This window comes from Salvia hispanica, chromosome 4 (assembly GCF_029641045.1).
Source record: "Salvia hispanica isolate PSC_SH4W2 chromosome 4, Shi_PSC_v1, whole genome shotgun sequence".
Classification (NCBI taxonomy): Eukaryota; Viridiplantae; Streptophyta; class Magnoliopsida; order Lamiales; family Lamiaceae; genus Salvia; species Salvia hispanica.
In genome coordinates this window covers 19584194-19604573 of record NC_142695.1, presented here as the reverse complement: position 1 = coordinate 19604573, position 20380 = coordinate 19584194, and the positions used below count along the sequence as shown (strand labels likewise).

General features: G+C 34.4%; 2 protein-coding genes and 1 pseudogene across 3 annotated transcripts; 2 read left to right on the top strand and 1 right to left on the bottom strand.

Moving 5' to 3' along the window:
• Positions 1 to 1065: 1065 nt before the first annotated feature.
• On the bottom strand, positions 1066 to 10665 carry LOC148927425 (uncharacterized; annotated as a pseudogene).
• Positions 10666 to 13676: 3011 nt separating this feature from the next.
• On the top strand, positions 13677 to 16855 carry LOC125191980 (uncharacterized). Of its 2 annotated transcripts, none has more exons than XM_048089431.2 (3): positions 13677 to 13950; positions 14364 to 14524; positions 16448 to 16855. In XM_048089431.2, the coding sequence occupies exons 1-2, from the start codon at positions 13802 to 13804 to the stop codon at positions 14512 to 14514; spliced, it is 300 nt and encodes a 99-aa protein (XP_047945388.1). In that variant the 5' UTR covers positions 13677 to 13801; the 3' UTR covers positions 14515 to 14524; positions 16448 to 16855. The 2 variants fall into 2 exon arrangements, with proteins under 2 accessions (XP_047945388.1, XP_047945389.1); XM_048089432.2 differs by having other exon boundaries at positions 13679 to 13950; positions 14364 to 14482.
• A 2200-nt stretch (positions 16856 to 19055) lies between these two features.
• Positions 19056 to 20178, top strand: LOC125196744 (zinc finger protein 1-like). The gene has a single exon (XM_048095358.2). It carries the CDS (start codon positions 19122 to 19124, stop codon positions 19851 to 19853), a length of 732 nt encoding a protein of 243 aa, XP_047951315.1. The 5' UTR covers positions 19056 to 19121; the 3' UTR covers positions 19854 to 20178.
• The last annotated feature ends 202 nt before the right edge of the window (positions 20179 to 20380 follow it).

The following is a 20380-nucleotide window of genomic DNA, read 5'->3' as shown; positions in this document are numbered from 1 at the left end:
ATTATATGTGTTGAGTCCAACAATGTCTCATCATTGAATGACCCATATTATAATGTTAATAATTTTAGATAGAATAATCAACCAATATGTATAATATTATTTTCAAAATTAAAAGTTAGAAATTAATGATAAAATATCAATGGTTTCAAAAATAATATGAGAGAATTTCCTAACAAAAGAGTGTTTTCCTAATTTATACTTTGTAAAAATAGCAATTTATTTATCTTTATATCATTGTGATAGTTTAAATAAAATGAATAAAAAATTATTCCATTATTATTCCATTAAAATACTATGGATGGTTATTCTCTCTAAAATTTTATCTTTTAATAAGGGTCTTGGTACATATTGTACAACAATACAAATGAAAAATGAAATATTATAAATAAGGTCAAATTAGTCACAAAAATATGTAATTAATGATGCTATCTAATCAAAATAAATTAATATTATCCTTTTTAAAATTTGAAGGGCATTTGTGTATACAATTTTTGCAAATTTATCTTTACTCAAAATAAAAATAATAATATTAATTTTTAACGGGTTACCCGACCCGACCCGCACCCAACCCGCATCCGACCCGATTTTTTCGTGTTCTTAGTGGGTCGACCCAATAATGACCCGCATCCAATAAGACTTGATCCAAACCCAATAATTTCGTGCGGATTCGTGTCGGATTATCGTGTCGTGTCAAAAATTGTCAGCCCTAATTTCAAACACAATTTAATGAAAAGACAATTATACCCCCGTGTTGACATAATGTGATAGTTGTTGACATTAAGTTAATCTTGTGAATTAGTGGCTGAGATTGCATCTCATTTCTCAATTATGCCCAAAAATCTCATCCTAACAAGACCCTATATATATATGCATTTTAATTTTGCCTTTTTTCCTATGAAGCGGTGGTGATTGAGTCCTAAATATAATAATATACAGTATATCATTTTTACTTAGGCGAAGTCTATCATCACCTTTCAAAACTCAGGATCAATATATATCCATGTAAATATAATTCCTCGATCTTCAATTTATTCTTCTCTAAAATAGTTGAATGATATAATATAACTATTTGATATTCTCATATTTAGCCTTATACTCAGACCAGAGTTGTGCCACCGGCTTCCCCAACAACTCCACAAAGAAATTCTCAGAAAAATTATGCTTCATCTTCTTATCAACGCCGCCACAAACCCCGGTTTCAAACCCTCACAATACTCCAAGAACCTCGCCGTGAAATCATAGCCTTGATCCCACCTCTGCCCCATGTTAGGATTGGTATACTGAAAAGCATATTTCGAGCATATTGCACGGATAGAATTGCTTGTATACAATAAATTTTACAATCCACTTTTAACCCAAGGCGAGAAGAAGTAATTTTATCGCATTGATGTTTGCTTGTGAATTTATAAGATGTTTCTCAAACATTTAAATGTATAAGAAGCAAATAAGTCTAATTCTTCTAAATAGTAGACTGGTCGTGAACGACGTTCACAGAAGGTGACGCAGTCAGTTCTTTGTAGAAGAGAAATAGAATTTCACAACCAAGATAGGCTTTGGCTACCTATCGTGAAAGGTTGCAGTGTCAGTCCGCATATTTCCTTACCTTAGGAAATAAACGACACTGGTGTGGTATAGCACTGAAGGATCTAACTGTTGAGATAAGTCTTTCTTGCTATTTACTGAAAGACGAGGTCTCGGTGATTGTTATTTCTTAATCATTGTTAATATAACATTGAGCATACGATATTGATTATGCACTACTTTGATTTATCAAATGGTGCGGATTTTTCGCAATTCAAGAATCCTGATATCTTGGGTAGTGGTGATCAATGTCTAGAGGTGCTAGTATTGTTATTGCAATGAATCGTGTGCTGGGTGAGTCCAGTTTGATAATATCCTCAAGAGGTGTTCGAAAAAGGTTTTATTATTCAGAAACCCGGCCGGTTGGAATTTATTCCAGAATAATAAATAAAGATTTTGAACTAGACAACTCTTGGAAAAAGATATTAATTAATTAAAGTCAAATAGCAGACTTAAATTAATTAATGGGTATTTATATCTTTAACACGGGAAATAATAGATTAAAGAGGTAAAAGCCCGAATTACTCGTAATTTGGGATTGGACGGGCAGTCAATATTATTATACTATAGTGGATGATAATAATATTCTGTTTGGACTTGTATTAAATTGGGGCTCAATTTAATTAGTAAAAGTCCAACAGGTTTGGCCCAAGTCCAACCTCCATGGATCCCTAATCTGGCCCATCATAACTTAATATAAAAGGAGATTAGAAAGGAGATTTAAGGAGATTCAACACACAAATTTCGTTCTCGAGTGAACGGTTTTCTCAGTTCTTCATAGAACTGAAGTTCTGTCTTCTTTCTAATCAAGCCCTTTTCGATTCTGACAAGCTTTGTCCACCCAAAGGTCATTATCTGAGTTCGGGATACAGATTAGAAGATTCGTGGTCGAGTACGAAGATCTTCATGTGGAGAAGGAGCAAGCAATCGTCGATTCTTTTGGAGAATCAGATCGGTAACCCTAATCCGTAGGAAATTCATGAATTAGGGTTCTTATTCCTTGTTTGTGAATTATATGTGTTCTAGCGTGCAATTGATTGTTTAACATGTGATTAATTGATCCCATAATCGGTCAAATAGATCTGTAGATCTGATTTATTTGTTTATGCATGACTTTCGCTGTGCAAGGGGCTCCAATCCCCAGCAATTGGTATCAGAGCCAATTTTTGGCTCTGATTATGTGGATTAATTTCATGTTATATGAATTGCTTGAACCCATATTTATATTCGTGAGGTTTGTGTTTTTGTTTTTGTCGATTTTCGTCGAAATTGAAAACACGAAGAACGAAGAATTCGTTGGAGATAAAAGCGCTGTTTTTGTTTCTCCTAACGTTGGAAAATTTTTCCCCAATATGTAATCATTAGTCATCGCAATAATTACATGACACCTTTAATGATTATTTAATGACTATATTGAGGAATGAATTGTACGTGATTTAATTCAATTCGTCGTCTTTGTACGTGAGAATGGAATTGACAACACGAATCGCGACGTGGAGTTCGCTGCAAGGCTAATATGACAGCAGTGATTGTTGTTTGGATTAATCGTGGCAACAGCAGCCTCGTGGTTGGGCGAGGATGCTTCAATCCGGTAAGCAGGGTTGAAGACGCAGCAGCGCCGACAACTGCAGAGGGAGACGCTGTCGCAGCAGCGGCTACGGACCGCGAGTGGGAGCCCGTTGGTTGCGTTTCCGGGCTCATTGTAGCGCAGCTTTCCAAATTAGTTAGGGTTTCCCTAATCCTAGGAACTAATTTGGAGAAAATTTTGAAATTAGTTAGGATCTAATTTTAAAATTAATTCAAGATATTGTTTAGAATAATATTTGAATATATCAAAGTGGATTATTTAGAATTTAATTTTTTAATTAAATTATGGATTAAAGGTATTTTTATCCTTATTTTATAGATTTAGATAGTTTAAATTCTATCTAGATAAATCCTAAATAAATTAGGATAGTAATAATTAATTTTATTTGTCTTATGAATTTATATAGATTTGATTCTATGTGAATAAATCATACATAGACTAGATAAATTAATTATTTATATTTGGATTTTAGCCTTATTTTATGGATTTAGATATATTTAATTATATCTAGATAAATCCTAGATAAATTTGGATATAATTAATTTTATTGTCTTATGGATTTATATAGATTTAATTCTATATGAATAAATCTTAGATAGACTAAGATAAATTTTAATTATGTTTATCCATATCTTGTAGATATTGATAGATTTATATCTATCTAGAATATATCTTAGTAGATTTGGAAAATAAAAATCCATATTTATCTTTATCTTGTGGATATTTATAAAATTAATTCTATTTAGAAAATATCCTAGTAGATTTAGATAATTAAATTTATCTCTATCTTATAGATATTAATAGATTTAAATCTATTTAGAATATATCTTAGTAGATTGAGATAATTATTAATCCAGTAATGTTATTATCTTTTGGGTTTAAGATAGATTTAGTTCTATCTAGTTAAATCCTATCTGAATTAATTAATATTAATTCAGTTTATCCTAATTGTATGGATATAAATAGATTTATTCTATTTAGAAAATATCCTAGATAAATTTGAATAAAGATAATACAAGATAATCCTTATATAATTGGATTTTGATAATATTAGTTTTATCTAGTATAAATCCTGATATATCCTAGTTTCTTATTCTAAATATTCTAAGATTTGTTTAATCTTAGAATGATTGGATTTTATCTTCATCTTATGGATTTGGATAAATTTGTTTCTATCCTTAAATATCCTAGTATGATTTAGATAATGATAATCCAAGATCAGTTTTATCTTGAATTTTAGGATTTGATTTGATTTTTATAAATCTAGAATAATCCTAAGTGGATTTAGATAGATTAAATTCTATCTAGGTAAATCCTAAATTAATTTGGATAACCTTTATCCAAGATAAATTTATCTAATCCGAAATTTTTATTTTGGAATAAGATAAGGAATTAATTATTTTATTAAATCTCCCTAGATTTATTAAATAATTTCAATAATTATCCAGTGTGATTAATTATCATTAAGTAAATGGAATTGTCTATTTATTTGGTGATTATCTATTATAAGTGGATTAATCTGCCTTATCTGCTTATGTGATAATTATGCAAAAGCCATGTTCAAAATAACTAAGCGATAATTACAACAGTGCGTTGTATATGGTCTCCATAAATTGGTCTATATATGAAGCAATTTCTAATATTATCGCGACCCACCTTAGTGGGAGCAATAATCCTACGAAATAGCAAGGTCATAAGATTAGACTTCTTAACAGTAAATTGTTTAAACTAGAAGCATGTTTCTAATATTATCGCGACCGAGTGGGAGCCATAATCCTATGAAATTGCAAGTTCGTATGTTTAAACATATTTATGAGATAGCTATGGAATTTTGTTAGTGGCGTACGACCTTCCCTAGAAGGAGCATCAAAACAGAAATGAAATTCCTAGATGCAAATATTTATGGTAAAAGCTTAGGCAATATTTGGCGGCCATGCCACCTTAGTGGTCTCTGGACTATTCGTCGATATTGTGACCAGGAAATTGTTGGAATCCGAATTTGTATGACCTCCCTAGAGGCATACTTATTTCGGTTTTGGCAGTTGCGAGATACATAAATTGTTTTGTGGTTATTTGCGATTATGTATCAAGCATAGTATGTGAAAAATAGTTTTATTTCTTCTCAGCCAAATTCTTAATAATGTCTGCGAACCTTAAAGAAATCAAACTCGAAGGCCAAAATTATGTAAACTGGAAATGTAAATGGATAAGATTCTCACTGCTGAAAACTTAAAGTTTGTATTCACCAATTCATGTCCTCTATTTCCTTGACAAAATTCTATAAAGAAAGTTCATGAATGCATTTTATGCATAAACTTGACAAGTTCTTTGAGATAGAAGGTCAAACTACTTTCTTTTAATCTTTTAAGTAGTAAGACACGTCTTGGTTTATATTGATGAAAGAGGAATATCCAATAAGGACGATGTCCAGATTCTATTGGAATATCCACGAGAGATAGAATATTTTGAGGAATCTTCTGATTCAGTTACTCAAATAGTTTCTACACTCAGTTCTTCGTCAAATGTATAGGAAGTGATAGTATGAAGGTTGTTACTTAAAACCTTCTACATGATATTCACTTTATTACTAATAGAGGAAAATAACATGATAGATGACAAATTCGTTAAAGCAACATCTTTCCTATGTCTTAGTTCAATCGAAAAGAAGACTAGCAATGGAAAGAATGAAGAGCTGAATTGTCATCAATGCCTGCTGAAAGCAAGAAAGGCAAGATAAATGGGGTGAAAAGGCAGAGTAAAGATGCATTGTAAGTCGGATTGACCTCTTCTAAAGAAGGACAATGACTTAGATAACAATGTAACTTCTAAAGGAGAGATCTTAATCCAGTTGGGCAGTTGTTGCAGTGGGAGCTATTTATTTATGCTCACTTAATTGTTTTGTTTTGATATTAGAGTTTTGTTTTATTGGTACAGTCTTGTTTAGAATGAATTTATATTCAGTTTCTAAACTTGTTTATGATTAAGCGATGTTCGATGTCATTTTATAATGCGTGCATTATTAAGAAATGTGATTCGAATATCTATCATAGTACCATAGAAAAACAAATTATGCATCATAGTACCTAAACAATATACATGCAACAAGATTGAGTTTCGAACAACAGTTCAACTTCTTAAACAATGAATAATAAAGTATTTATGGCACTTAGTTATAAGGCCAAGAAAGTACTTAATTATTGTTCAAACTGATTTTTGTCTAACTCAAGTGGCTATCGAGATTTTAACAACTTGCTTGTTAAATAGCTTGAAAGTCAAGTAAGTCTGGTTGATGCATTATAAGTTAGAATCTGTTGGTGGTTCAAGGGATTCATAATACTTATAGAGATGCAACATAGAAAGACTAGCAAGTCTCAATGGTCTACACCATGGGAGACGAGCAATGAGTTAAGATCAGTAGTGGGAGTTAAATCCTAGTTGACTACTCCAAGCATTCTTCTAAAGAATGGGATAATCATATAAGAAGATATCGAAGTCTCTCTAAGACAAGTTCGATATGGGAACAGTTTCACTCAATAACACCTTATCATTGATGGGATATACGCTGGAAACAACGAGTTATATCTTAAAGAAACTACCATAACATCAGTACCTTCTACAACACACGAGTTGTGGACTAGAGGTAAGTCTAGTCCAGCACAACTCAAAGTGTGGAGTTATTCCAACACATGTTTTGGAAAAGGTATCCAAGTAATTGGAGTTGTGTACTGAATTATGTTTTAAGATTGTCCCAATTGATAGAAAAGGTACGGGTTCTATAATCTTCACGGCAAGATAAGTGTTTGTTTACATCAATACTAGATTCATTGATGAAGATTATAGAAGAACTACAAGCCTAACAAGCATGATACTTCTCAAGATAATGAGAATATCTATTTTCCATCTTAACCAAGAAGTCATACCATTAGATGCTTATGCACTTAGAAAATCAACATTTGTACCTAAGATTATAAGAGTCATGTCGTAGTGGGAGCGTTCCTTGCGAACATAACAAGTTCATGGGTCTAAGAGAGTCTTAGACTCAGTTTTAGATCGACTTGAATCTAATCCCTGTAACTACAAGGACACATTGACTCAATCAGATAATCGTTCTTGATAAGATGATAGATTCTGAATAATAATCTAAGATAGACAAGAATGTTTGCAAGACTTGTGATACTACCCATAGACTACTTTAGTCAGTGGGAGCTAGTGGATCTGCAAGTGTAAACATGGATCTTGAAAGGCTAGAATAATGGCTAAGGGTTATACCCAGAAAGAATGATATTCTCGCTTGCCATTATGTCTAAGACGATCTATTTCATATTGTCTATTGTAGCTTACATAAATTAGGATGTATGTATTATGATTGTCAAGACAGTTTTCTTTAAGTAGAAGTCTTGAGGAGATCATCTACATGGAACATCTTAATGGTTATGTGCTACAAGTACAAGAAAGTTCAAAGTGCACTATATATGGTATTCTTGGTACTCTACGATGATGACATCTATAAAAGTTGATAAACAACTCAAAGGGTTATCTAGTGTAGGAAACTGGTCGTCTACCCAGTTTAATGATGATGGATTTAAGATAAACTAGTTACATTCTAAGCATCTAAGTCATTAGATTGCTAGAAAAAGAATGTTAAGTTTTCTTAAAGAATCCTACATCTACATCATACTTAGACACTTTAGCATTGAAAATTCCAAGAAAAGTTTTTACTTCTCTGGATGGAATTATCTTGTCTCTAGTCAAGTGTTTTTCGACACTGAATGAGATCAAGAAGAATGAGACAAGTTCTGTAATTGGAAGTCTCATGTATGCTATGATGTGAATTGAGTTAGATATTAGCTTTGTCGTTGGCATAGAAGCTTGATATCATATTAACCATGGCCAAGGACATTGGATTGGTAAAGAATATACTATAGTACTTGAAGAAGGCTAAACGGTATGCTCTAGTTTACCAGACATCTATGTTATGTCCTTTAGGTTACATCGACTCGATTTTATTATTGATCGGTGATCGAGTTATCCTCTGACTATGTGTTCACGTTAGGAGTTGAAAACTGAGTCTTGAAGGAGTGTGATTACATCACAGGCTCTATCATGATAATTACAACTGTGGTTTCATAGGAAACTACTAAGGTAGTTGTTCATCTCAGTAACTTTCTAATAGCTTTGACCGTGATTCCGAGTATGCCTATGAGTATTATATTTTATTATGGTTACTCTAGACATGTGTCTAACTCGAGGGAAATACGATCTGATAAAGCTCAGCAATCACATAGAGAGGAAATATGAAATTAATTAAGGATTAAGTGCGCAGCGAAACATTATGGTTACCAAGATATCATCAGAGAACAACCTGGCAGAATTTTTCACAAAATGCCTATATGGCAACATGTTTTACACATGAGGTGAAAAGTATGGTAGTTCGATGTATCATGGTCCGACACCTGCTTAGAGTATAAGTGGGAGAGTTTTGGCAGTGGGTATACTCGAAAGCATGATTTTGAGTATAAGTGGGAGATTGTTAGGATTGGTATACTGAAAAGCATATTTCGAGCATATTGCACGGATAGAATTGCTTGTATACAATAAATTTTACAATCCACTTTTAACCCAAGGCGAGAAGAAGTAATTTTATCGCATTGATGTTTGCTTGTGAATTTATAAGATGTTTCTCAAACATTTAAATGTATAAGAAGCAAATAAGTCTAATTCTTCTAAATAGTAGACTGGTCGTGAACGACGTTCACAGAAGGTGACGCAGTCAGTTCTTTGTAGAAGAGAAATAGAATTTCACAACCTAGATAGGCTTTGGCTACCTATCGTGAAAGGTTGCAGTGTCAGTCCGCATATTTCCTTACCTTAGGAAATAAACGACACTGGTGTGGTATAGCACTGAAGGATCTAACTGTTGAGATAAGTCTTTCTTGCTATTTACTGAAAGACGAGGTCTCGGTGATTGTTATTTCTTAATCATTGTTAATATAACATTGAGCATACGATATTGATTATGCACTACTTTGATTTATCAAATGGTGCGGATTTTTCGCAATTCAAGAATCCTGATATCTTGGGTAGTGGTGATCAATGTCTAGAGGTGCTAGTATTGTTATTGCAATGAATCGTGTGCTGGGTGAGTCCAGTTTGATAATATCCTCAAGAGGTGTTCGAAAAAGGTTTTATTATTCAGAAACCCGGCCGGTTGGAATTTATTCCAGAATAATAAATAAAGATTTTGAACTAGACAACTCTTGGAAAAAGATATTAATTAATTAAAGTCAAATAGCAGACTTAAATTAATTAATGGGTATTTATATCTTTAACACGGGAAATAATAGATTAAAGAGGTAAAAGCCCGGATTACTCGTAATTTGGGATTGGACGGGCAGTCAATATTATTATACTATAGTGGATGATAATAATATTCTGTTTGGACTTGTATTAAATTGGGGCTCAATTTAATTAGTAAAAGTCCAACAGGTTTGGCCCAAGTCCAACCTCCATGGATCCCTAATCTGGCCCATCATAACTTAATATAAAAGGAGATTAGAAAGGAGATTTAAGGAGATTCAACACACAAATTTCGTTCTCCCCTCTCTGGAGTGAACGGTTTTCTCAGTTCTTCATAGAACTGAAGTTCTGTCTTCTTTCTAATCAAGCCCTTTTCGATTCTGACAAGCTTTGTCCACCCAAAGGTCATTATCTGAGTTCGGGATACAGATTAGAAGATTCGTGGTCGAGTACGAAGATCTTCATGTGGAGAAGGAGCAAGCAATCGTCGATTCTTTGGAGAATCAGATCGGTAACCCTAATCCGTAGGAAATTCATGAATTAGGGTTCTTATTCCTTGTTTGTGAATTATATGTGTTCTAGCGTGCAATTGATTGTTTAACATGTGATTAATTGATCCCATAATCGGTCAAATAGATCTGTAGATCTGATTTATTTGTTTATGCATGACTTTCGCTGTGCAAGGGGCTCCAATCCCCAGCACCCCATCCCGCGACTCGCGAATCCCTTGGGATAATAGTTGGACACAAGTATCATGTAATCGGCCATCCCCTCAACGAGACCTATCGGCGCCTGCCCCTCGCCGTCCCACTGGAAAACATGCGTGAGCTCGTGGTAGAGGAGAGATGTGTACTCCCATTTGAGGATGCCTTGGTACTCTTGTAAGTAGAGTGCACTGACGTTGACGGTCTCGCCGTAGGTTATGGCCTCTGCCCCGTCGTATTGCCGGATGAAAACTGTGGCGACTTCCACCGGTTTCCTGTTGAATTTTTTTTTTGCTGGAAAATTTTATAGATGTAGTTGTTGATCTCTTCCATGATCTTTAGGGTGTATGGGATTCCGATCTCATTCTTGAACCGCTTCCCTCCCGGATAGTTCTTTGCGTCGTTAATTGCCACATATTTCATGGCCAGGATGGCCGGAAGATGGTGGAGGGTTTGGAGGATGATTATGAGAAGGATGAAATGGGGCAATTTCATGGCCGAATTCATCAGAGTTATTATTTTCTTATCCTTTTATTTTGCAGTGTATATGTTAGTAATATATACGGAATATATAGAGCTTGAAGAGTGTGAGTGGTTTGAAGATGAGAGATTCGCATACCTTCAAAACGTAATTGTCAATCAGCCATTTATAATTTACTTGTTGATATTAGTCAATATGATTTAATCTGCATACCTTCAATGAGTAATTGCCAATCTGCCATCTATGATTGCAAATAATTGTTAATTAGCTGTAACATGCATTTTATAAGAGAGGAATATGGGAAACTATGTATATTGCAATAATTATTAATGTTATTTGCATGATGTATGATTTTGTATGTAGTACTTCTACGTACATTTAGCGATATACTGGTTGAGCAATTTCTAACTCTACATGTAATACTAATAATTAATGTAATTTGCATTATGTTCGAATTAGGGGTGGGAAAACATCGGAATACTTAAATATCGGTCTTATCTTATCGAAAAAAATACTTGGTATACCGTGATTTTCAGCATACCTTCTAAAAAATACCCTTCCCAAATAAGTTTGGTATTTTTGTTATAATACGTTTCAAATACCCTTTCCTATTAAAGAATATATTTTTATATAAAAAAAGATAAATATGATAGAAATTATTTCTTTATACCTTTTCATTTATCTTTTCTAGGAAATACTCGTATACTTATTCGTCTCACAAAAATATGCATTCTTTTTTTTTAGTCTGTCCCCCATAAGAATATGTATTTTCTAATTTTGAAAACTTTTTTCTCTAATAAAGTTGAACTTATTCTTTACTAATAATATTTTAATATATTTTTTTATCTTTCTTATTTTATCAATTATATATTAAAATTATGCTCAAACAAAAATTGCATACTCCATTTATTATGAGAAATTTTAGCTCGAATTTTGAAGCCCATTAAGCAATAAATGTGGGTTGGCCCGTAGCCCTATTGAGCTCGAATTTTGAAAAGTTGACAACTTATACATAAACGCTATCATAAAAATAATATTATAGCTATTAGCTACATACAAAAGGTTGAAGTTTATGTAAGTTGATTATTTTCTTTAACTAACGTATTTTATAAATTACGAGATACTCGCCTAACTTTGAAAGTAAAAGAATAGTTTGCATTCCAACTGAAGTTTTCGTATATAAATGAGGGAAACGATTATTTAAGAATTTGAGTGAATAAAGAATAACTGAAAATGCATTTATAAACAATTGTATCAATGTCGGATCCAGACCCCGAAAATGGCGAGGGCGAAAATTTAATATTTAAATATTAAATATTTAATTTAATCTTTTAATAATAAAATAAATAATATTATATTACTCTCTCTGTCCCAAGATATTAGACTTTTATTCCACTTTGGGGTGTCCCAATACACTTGAACCATTTCTATTTATGGTAAAAGTTTACTCTACTACCAACTCCACTTACACCACTAAACAACTATCTCCTAAATTTCTGTGCCCAAAAGAAAGGGGTCTAATATCTTGGGACGGAGGGAGTAATATTTAAGTAGCACTAGCTTCGTTAATAAAATATAAACATGCATTAGCTTGCAAATATGTATTACTCATTTAAAAATATAAAATTATTATAAATATTATTTACATTTAAAATTATCGTAAATATTATATACATAAGTGACATAAGTAGAGCAGTAAATATTTAGATTTCAAAAATATTTAAATGTTTATTTTATTACATAGAGAATAATTAAGATGCATTGATCAACTAAAAGAGTAAAAAATGAAAAAAATATGCTCTTATTGAAGGTTGATCCTTAGACCTCTTAGAAAAAGACCAAGACCCACACCATTAGACTACTCCATTTTACATGTCATTTTTGAAAATAAAGTATATTTCTACATTCCACAGAGGGGATGGGTATGCTATTTTCGACTCGATTCAAGGGAAAGTTTAGGCTCTCCGAACGGTCGATCCCCCTAGGATCTGCCACTTAATTGAATGTTACTAGAGAACAATATAATGTTACTCACTCTAGGAAAAAAAAGACTAGTTTTGCTATACAAGATTACTTGTATCAATTCGTGCTTTGCGGTTACGAAGCGGGACTGAAAGATTGAACGAGAGAATTCAAGCTCGTGAAGGCGGTATAGATTGAGAGGGGCAATCAAAGAGAAACAAAACTAGGGTTTTTGAGCAAAACCTAGTTGTCGAGAAAATAAGTGGAGAAAAATAAAAATTGTTTTATTAGATTTTTTACGTGTTAAAGAGACAAAACGTTCCGTTTAAACTTGCCTTAGTGATTCGACCTCCTAGTCAATCCAGTAAATAACCACAAAAAAAATTCGGCCAGGATTTCAACTCAATTTAAAATATTAAAATTATCAAAATAAGATCTAAAAGTGATAATTACGACTCCCTCCGTCCGCGAATAGGAGTCCCCTTTTGTCGTTTTAGTCCGTTCGCGAATAGAAGTCCCGATTCACTTTTACCATAAATGGTAATAGGGTGGGTCTCACCTTCCACTAACACATTTCACTCATATTTTATTTAAAACTAAAATATACAAGTGGGACACCTATTACTTTTTTCCACCCACTTTTCTTAACATTTCTTAAAACTCGTGCTGCTAAGAAATAAGATTTCTAATGACGGACAGAGTGAGAACCTAATAAAATAAACTAAGCATAATCTTGAAGATGTTTTGGGAGTTGTGTGTGTTTGGAGACCAACTGACTCATATTGCACTGGGGATGGCTCGCGCTCCGGCTGCGACACTCCACTCAGTCTCTTGTAATACTTCTTGCTATTCATACGTGTTTCCCGTAGTATTATGATCGGTCCTATAAAAAAAATGTTTTTTTATTTTTAATAATTTTTTCTCTTTCGAATGTGATAAACTCAAATCCCTTTTTTTCTTTTTATCTCTATTAATAATTTGTTAATTAGTAGATGTATTAAAATCTATGTCTCTCTCAAAATATGCCCAAAGAGAGTATATATTGTTCATTTTTTATTATAGAGTAGTACATTGTATCTTGTATTGAAGCTGCATTGTGTAGCAGTATACTGTATACCCGTGCATTCTACAGCAGTGTATCGTTTTCTAAAACCCTCGCATTTTCCCCACACGAAGGAAGCAGCAACAATGGCTTGGCGCGGTTCGCTTTCCCGATCGCTGATGTCCGCCGCTAGGGCTTCCACTCCCCGCTCATCGCCGCCACACGCCCCCCTGCGTTCTCCTCCTGTTTCTTCCTCTCGCCTCAATTCACGCCGCCTCTCCTTCTCCAATCCCAGGTCTAAATTTTGTCCTCCCCCCCCATTAATTAATTGTATCTTCGAATTTTGAGGGAGCAGTTTCTCAATCCAGCGTTGCATATGTTCTCGCACGTTTTCTAAGTTTGGATAAATGAAAAAATATTTCTCACATCTTTGTATGATTTTTCTGCTTTCCTATACGAGAATTTAGTTTCTTTTTCCGGAAGAAACATCAATTTGCCAGACTTTCTAATCAATTTGAAGCCTTAGTTGCTAGGATTTCACAATCAACGAGAAACTGCCGCATTGAATTATTACTAGTTGAACTTCAGTGCCGGCTGAAGGTTGCCATTGGAATGTGATTATTCTTTATTCCCAGCTCATTGTGGTGTGGGGATGTATCTACTCTTTTACACTTTTGCTGATGCTCTTAGTTTGATAATTTGATGCAGCACACTGGGGGAGCTGGGATGCACCCAGTCGCTATTGTCACTGCATAGGACAGTGGCAGGAACAAGGTTGACATCTCATTTGGCTGACAATGTGCGAGCTTTCTGTGAGCTGTCCCATGGTACTCTCTGCCGTTCTTGTCAGGATCGCTAATAGTTTCTTTGTGAGTCTAATGCTACTGTCATTAGGATTGTGCTTGTGGTAGATGCATGTGGATAAACTGAAAAACTTTTGTTGCTCTAGTTTCCCAACAGATGGTGCTATATGTGAATGTTTTACTGAACTAAAGGGTGTAATTACCATGTAGTTTCACGTTATAAAGTGTTAGTTGATAAGAAGTTCAGTAATTGGAATTTCTTAATGGTCACAGTAGTTGAATAAGGGTAAGGTTAGCTGATATTTCATTCAAAGAAGGCAGGACTTGAAGAAATTGGAATATATTTCAAGAACCATTTATTGTTCAATAGTAGCAAAGTGTATCATAAACATAATAACATATCCAATTATGCAAACTGACTATGCAACATAAACATATCCACTAGTAGCTGATATTTAATAGATCTAGTTAAGTTTACACTTTACATGCATTTTCTACTACTATGCATCTATCCCTCTTTTTTTTTCTTTTTTTACTTATACATATGCATGTTGTGATCTAGTTAGTATTAAGTCTTTTGGGATTGAAGATATATTTCAGTTGTAATTAGCTGTTACATAAGTATCATGAGGATTTTGGGAAAATAATAAGGCTCTACCCAAGAATGTAGACCTGAATATGATCTTTTAAATTGCATCTTTTAGTGTATAAGGAAATTATTACTGATATATGTAGGATGATTAGTCATCCCTTGCTCGAAAATGTTTTATTTGAATTTTCTTGGTTTCTATATATAGGTTTTTCAGAAATGATTTTATTGATTTAAGCCTGTAATTTGAGTTGCCCAAAATGGCTACAATGCTCTTAAATTATAACATTGTCAATACTAATTGGTTGTGCATAGAAGCAATTCTTCGGTTGCCACAAGGTGATAATCTATTTTACTTCCTCATCTTCTCTCAGTTAGTAACGTCAGTAGATCAAGATTACAATGTACAACCTTTTCTTTCTTATCTGATACAAATTGATGGAAGCTCCCCTGGGCCCTGGTTCCAGCTTCCATTGTTCAAAGAAAGATTATGTGGTCTCTGAAACATTTCTGTTCACTTTCATTTTAGGATTATGATAGCTGAATCTGAAATGCAGTGGCTATATGTGGATATTATCTATTTGTTCATTGTTGGACCCGTGTAATTGGTTTTCGTTCATGATTAATTTTTATATCTTTGACTAGTCAAACCACATAAACGGTAAGTAGAAAAGTGGTAGGAACTAGTAACTAGAATGAATAGTGCAGTATCAATAAATGAAAGAATATTAACTTCCATAATCTTATCGGTTATTTACCCAATTATGCTTTTGCCCATGGGGGGCTATGGTTACTCAGACATGTACATTATCATAATTTTCTATGTAGAGCTTAGGTATAGAATTGTGTGTTTCTATGCTTTTCTTATCGGCTGCATGTATTCATTTTGTCATGAGAATCTAGTATTATTTGGTTTTTTATTTAGACTTATCATTAGTACTTACCAATTATATATGCCCCACATTGTGTACCAATTTAAGATATACGTATTAGTAAAAACCTGTTAATGAACGTTAGTTTGGCAAACTCCTTGTGTGATGGGTTATTGTTTTAGCAATTGTAGATCAGAGAAAATTGGGCAAAGAAATGAGACATGGGCTTGTCTGCTTGTAGGACTTTTGCATGACATGGAGCCCTTTTTAGAACTATTAAAGTACTTTGGGATTTGTTACTTAATTTGTCGCCTTTAGGATATCTGTTCAGCTCCCTGCGTTAGTGATGGAAAAACAAGTGGCTCTACACGCTAATGATTCTTGAAGTGACTAATGACTTGCCAAGCATATTCTAAGCAGACATCTTCATGTTCTTCTAACCTAATTTCAATTATTTTAGGTAAACCAGAACCCTGAAGTTCCTGCACTTGTCATTCCATTAATATATCAAGTTTTGCATTGTTGCAGGTACCTGAATATATTTGGACCGGAAGGGCCAGTGCGCTCAAATCTTGGACTTGGTTAATAGGTGGTTTTGCAGGAATTTCCCCTTTGGGGAAAAATTGAAATTAAATCAATAATATGCATTTTTCCTGTTTTCTTAGTTTAGACTGTTTCAGGTAGAGTCTAAATTAAAGACATTTTTAGGCAGCTGAATAGTGTGTATTACTGGTAGTTGCCCTCGCTCATTTTTTACTACCTTTATCCCTTAAACTATGCTGCAACAATTTTTACTGGCAGAAATTTTCATTCGTGGTGCTCGATTAACTTCAATTGAGCAAAGAGTGCGAGTTAGTAATGCCCCTTTGCAATTGTAAACTTAGCCCTTTTCTGATCGGCATGGTTTTGTGTTAAGTTTTGTTCTTGAACCGATTATCCATTTGTCGCGTGCAGTTGTCAATTATCTATTTGTTGCTCTTGAAAACTATATTGAATGATGTCAAGATTATTAAAAATCCAATTAGAGGCAGTGTGGACTACTGTCGAAGTATTGTGCCCAGCATTCCACTTGATTCATTCACAATCGGGACGAGGATTTGATCAAGAAAATAGTTTCTCAAATGGGCTATGATATTTCCTTGGTCGCCCGAATTCTTCCATCGGTCATATTTCATTTCATCACATCTTACGCGTAACAGCATTGTGCTGGATACAACACATACTGAAGAAAAGAGACGAGTGGCCCTGAGTTCATAGCAATAACAAATAACATCTTCCCCACATGAAGGAATGTCCATAATACATTGAATCCATCCAGTTAAGAAGAAAAATATCATGTTGCGTCACATATCGTTCAAGATATTGTTAGAGTGGTCCTTGAATGACCAATAATATCGGGACCACACAAAACCTATGTAACATGCCACGAGTTGGTATAGTAATTAAAAGCATCAAACTTATTCTATGAGAAGAGGCTTAAGTTGGCCAAGCACAAGTACTTTAAGCATCCTTTTCAAACTGGTCCTTTAATAATCAATAATTCATAGGATCTCTATGTTTCAGGGGTAACTCAAGATTCTTCATGCTCGAGGTCGATTTTCGAATCTTTCAACTGTGCAAAAGTAACCTTATCATCAAGTCATGGAACTACAAAAGGAATTGGGATGATTTTGCAAAACCATATCCAGATTTATGTTCAATAGTACTCCTACATCCCTATTTTATTCGACGTAATCAAAATATAATAATCTCATTTACTTCCACATAATATAGTTCAGAGAATCTAATCTCTCCTTTTTCTTTCTGGTTATCTTTTCAAGTCTGGAAAGCTAAGACAACTAGTTCCATTGACAACGGCATCTGTATCATGCCCCTCAAATCAACATCTCAATTTGCAAAGGAGGCAGTGGCACACAATAAGCCATAACCGAAGATTAATAAACTCTAATTCGATATTACAATACCACAAGTGAAATTTCATTAATGCACACAATGACCTGCCATAATGACCATCGAATCCCCCACAGGAACTCATGGTACATAAAATTTCCGATCCTTCCCAGATGCAGGGACAAGAATCACAAAGCAAATTGCTAAACCCTCAAAATTTTCAATTTTCAAGCCAAGAACATAAACTTTGCTTGTAAGTGGCTTGTTATACCACTAGTTTCATAACCTAATAGTACTACAAAACCCACAACCTAGAACTCAAGTCACATGGTAAGTGGACACAATCTCGGCACTGGATAAGAAAGGTATTGTTGTGTGTGTGATTAGAGGCCCGAGTAGCATAAGACACACTCACCACACCATAAAGTTGATTGATTAGCCATTCGAAGATGGGAAATAAAGTTTATCTAATAAACAAGGTCAAAAGTTTCAGTTCAAAGGACACAGTAGTGCACAGTAAATGCCAGAGAGGCACAAGAACTGCCAAGAAGCCCCAAATCAAGGCACACCCACCTTGATACTCATGTTCTCATATGAAACTAAACATCTACTGCTTATGATAACCACAAATCTCTTTTTTTTATCCTACTGTTGCAAACATTATTTCCAAGTTTCCAGGCCCACCACCTTCAACGAGACTTTCATGGATAAAAAATATAAAACACACAGTGCAATATAACTCCGCAGCCACTAGCACCCCACATCTTTATACTATATCGATCTTATTATTCACTCACACTTCCATTATGGAGGGAACACATTTTATAGGTGGGTTCCATCTCTATTATATTGCGTACCTACCTGACCTAGGAGCTTTTAGAAACTAACGTCAACCGAAGCGAAAAAGCATGGAAGAAAAGTTACCACAAGAGATCAGAATAATAGCTGATATGATTCCAATAACTTTTGGTTTAAGATCAGATTTTCTAAAGCTGATCAAGATAACATCATACAGGAATTCTTTACCGTAATCGTATAAAGTTGTAGTAATAAATTTGAAGTTGATCATATCATGGAAGGCATAAAAGAAAATATAAGGATTTGACTTGACCGTAAGTGGTAGTTTACTTTTAACTGATCCAATATAAACCAACTAAAGTTGAAGTGCTTTCAACAGATAAGGAGAAAAAATGGTGAGTGGGGAATCTCAAACTTGACAGAGGCAACAATTAAAGATGACGTAATCATCCCCTATCGGAAGACCCAAGCATCACCTAGTGGGGACAGTGATGAGACATATGATAGATCTAAGATGTCTTATACAACTATGCTTCATCTAGTCAGTCTCAAATTATTCCATCCCTCATTTATAGAACCATTTGAGAATCAAGAGAAGGATTCAACAGATTACCTCCCTTCAACACTGTGCTTTCAACAATCAACACCAACAAGTGAACTGCGCATTGAGAAGAGGAGATTTCTGCAAGGAAGAAATTCACTGCTACAACAAACTAAGATGCCAACTGAAGAAACTAGTGATCAAGGAACACCACAACTGAATCCAGGAGAGGAGTTGAATTTGAGCCTCAGAGGGGAACCATCACAAGCATCCAGAGAATCTGAGGTACAATCAAGACGTGCTTCACCCAAGGTTTTCTCATGCAACTTCTGCATGCGAAAGTTCTACAGCTCACAGGCATTGGGTGGACACCAAAATGCTCACAAAAGGGAAAGAGGCGCAGTACGACATTATCAGTTGCACAAAAAGATGGCAATGATGGCCCTGCCCATAACTATCCGCACTTCCATGTTAAGATCACTTGGGGTCCAAGCCCATTCCCATCTGCACAAACCTGCCAGAGATGAAAATACGACTGTAGCCAGACTTGGTGAGGCTAACACGAGATTTGGAATAGCACAGCAGCATGGCACACTGGAAGTAGCAGCAGATTTGATGTGGCCTGGAAGCTTCAGACCGGAACCTCAACAACCAGAGCAGAAATCATCCAACTCAACTATGCTCGACTTAAATCTCAAACTTTAAAATTATGTTTCTGCGAGGGCAAGTATTATAGATTTTATTGTAACCTATGCTTTCTAGATATTTGCCAGAAGATAGGAGTGGCTACTTAAAGCTCAGTGTGAAATTGCTGAAGTTCATTATTTTTAGTTCCTGCTCTTTATTTGTAATCTAGTGAGTACAACAATAAATTACAGACTGCAAATCTGATAGTAGACACCTAAAACCTGTATCCCTACTCTCTAAGCACTTCTTGCACTGCATGTTTCCCTGTCAAAAGTCCACTATGTTTTTACTGGGTGTGTGAAATAATGAAAGAAGAGTGTTAGCAGCCTCATCTGTTTAGCCATATTAGCGTCCTTGTTTCCTTGTTACAATTGTTTCTTTGAAGCATCCGATTGAAAATTCTAGGTGCAGCAGTTGTTTCCATCACTGATCACATAACTTCCAGAAATTCATTTAATTTGATCAAATATCTACTTATTTTGCATTTCTAAAAGACTCTGAATAGTTCCAAGCATAAAATACCACTGAACATTCTATATTGTATT

Excerpts from the sequence above, each read along its gene's own strand:
- LOC125191980 (XM_048089431.2), top strand. The coding sequence starts at position 13,802 with ATGGCTTGGCGCGGTTCGCTTTCCCGATCGCTGATGTCCGCCGCTAGG. Across the intron at positions 13,951-14,363 it reads CTCTCCTTCTCCAATCCCAG|CACACTGGGGGAGCTGGGAT; the intron begins GTCTAAATTTTG and ends AATTTGATGCAG.
- LOC125196744 (XM_048095358.2), top strand. The coding sequence starts at position 19,122 with ATGTCTTATACAACTATGCTTCATCTAGTCAGTCTCAAATTATTCCAT.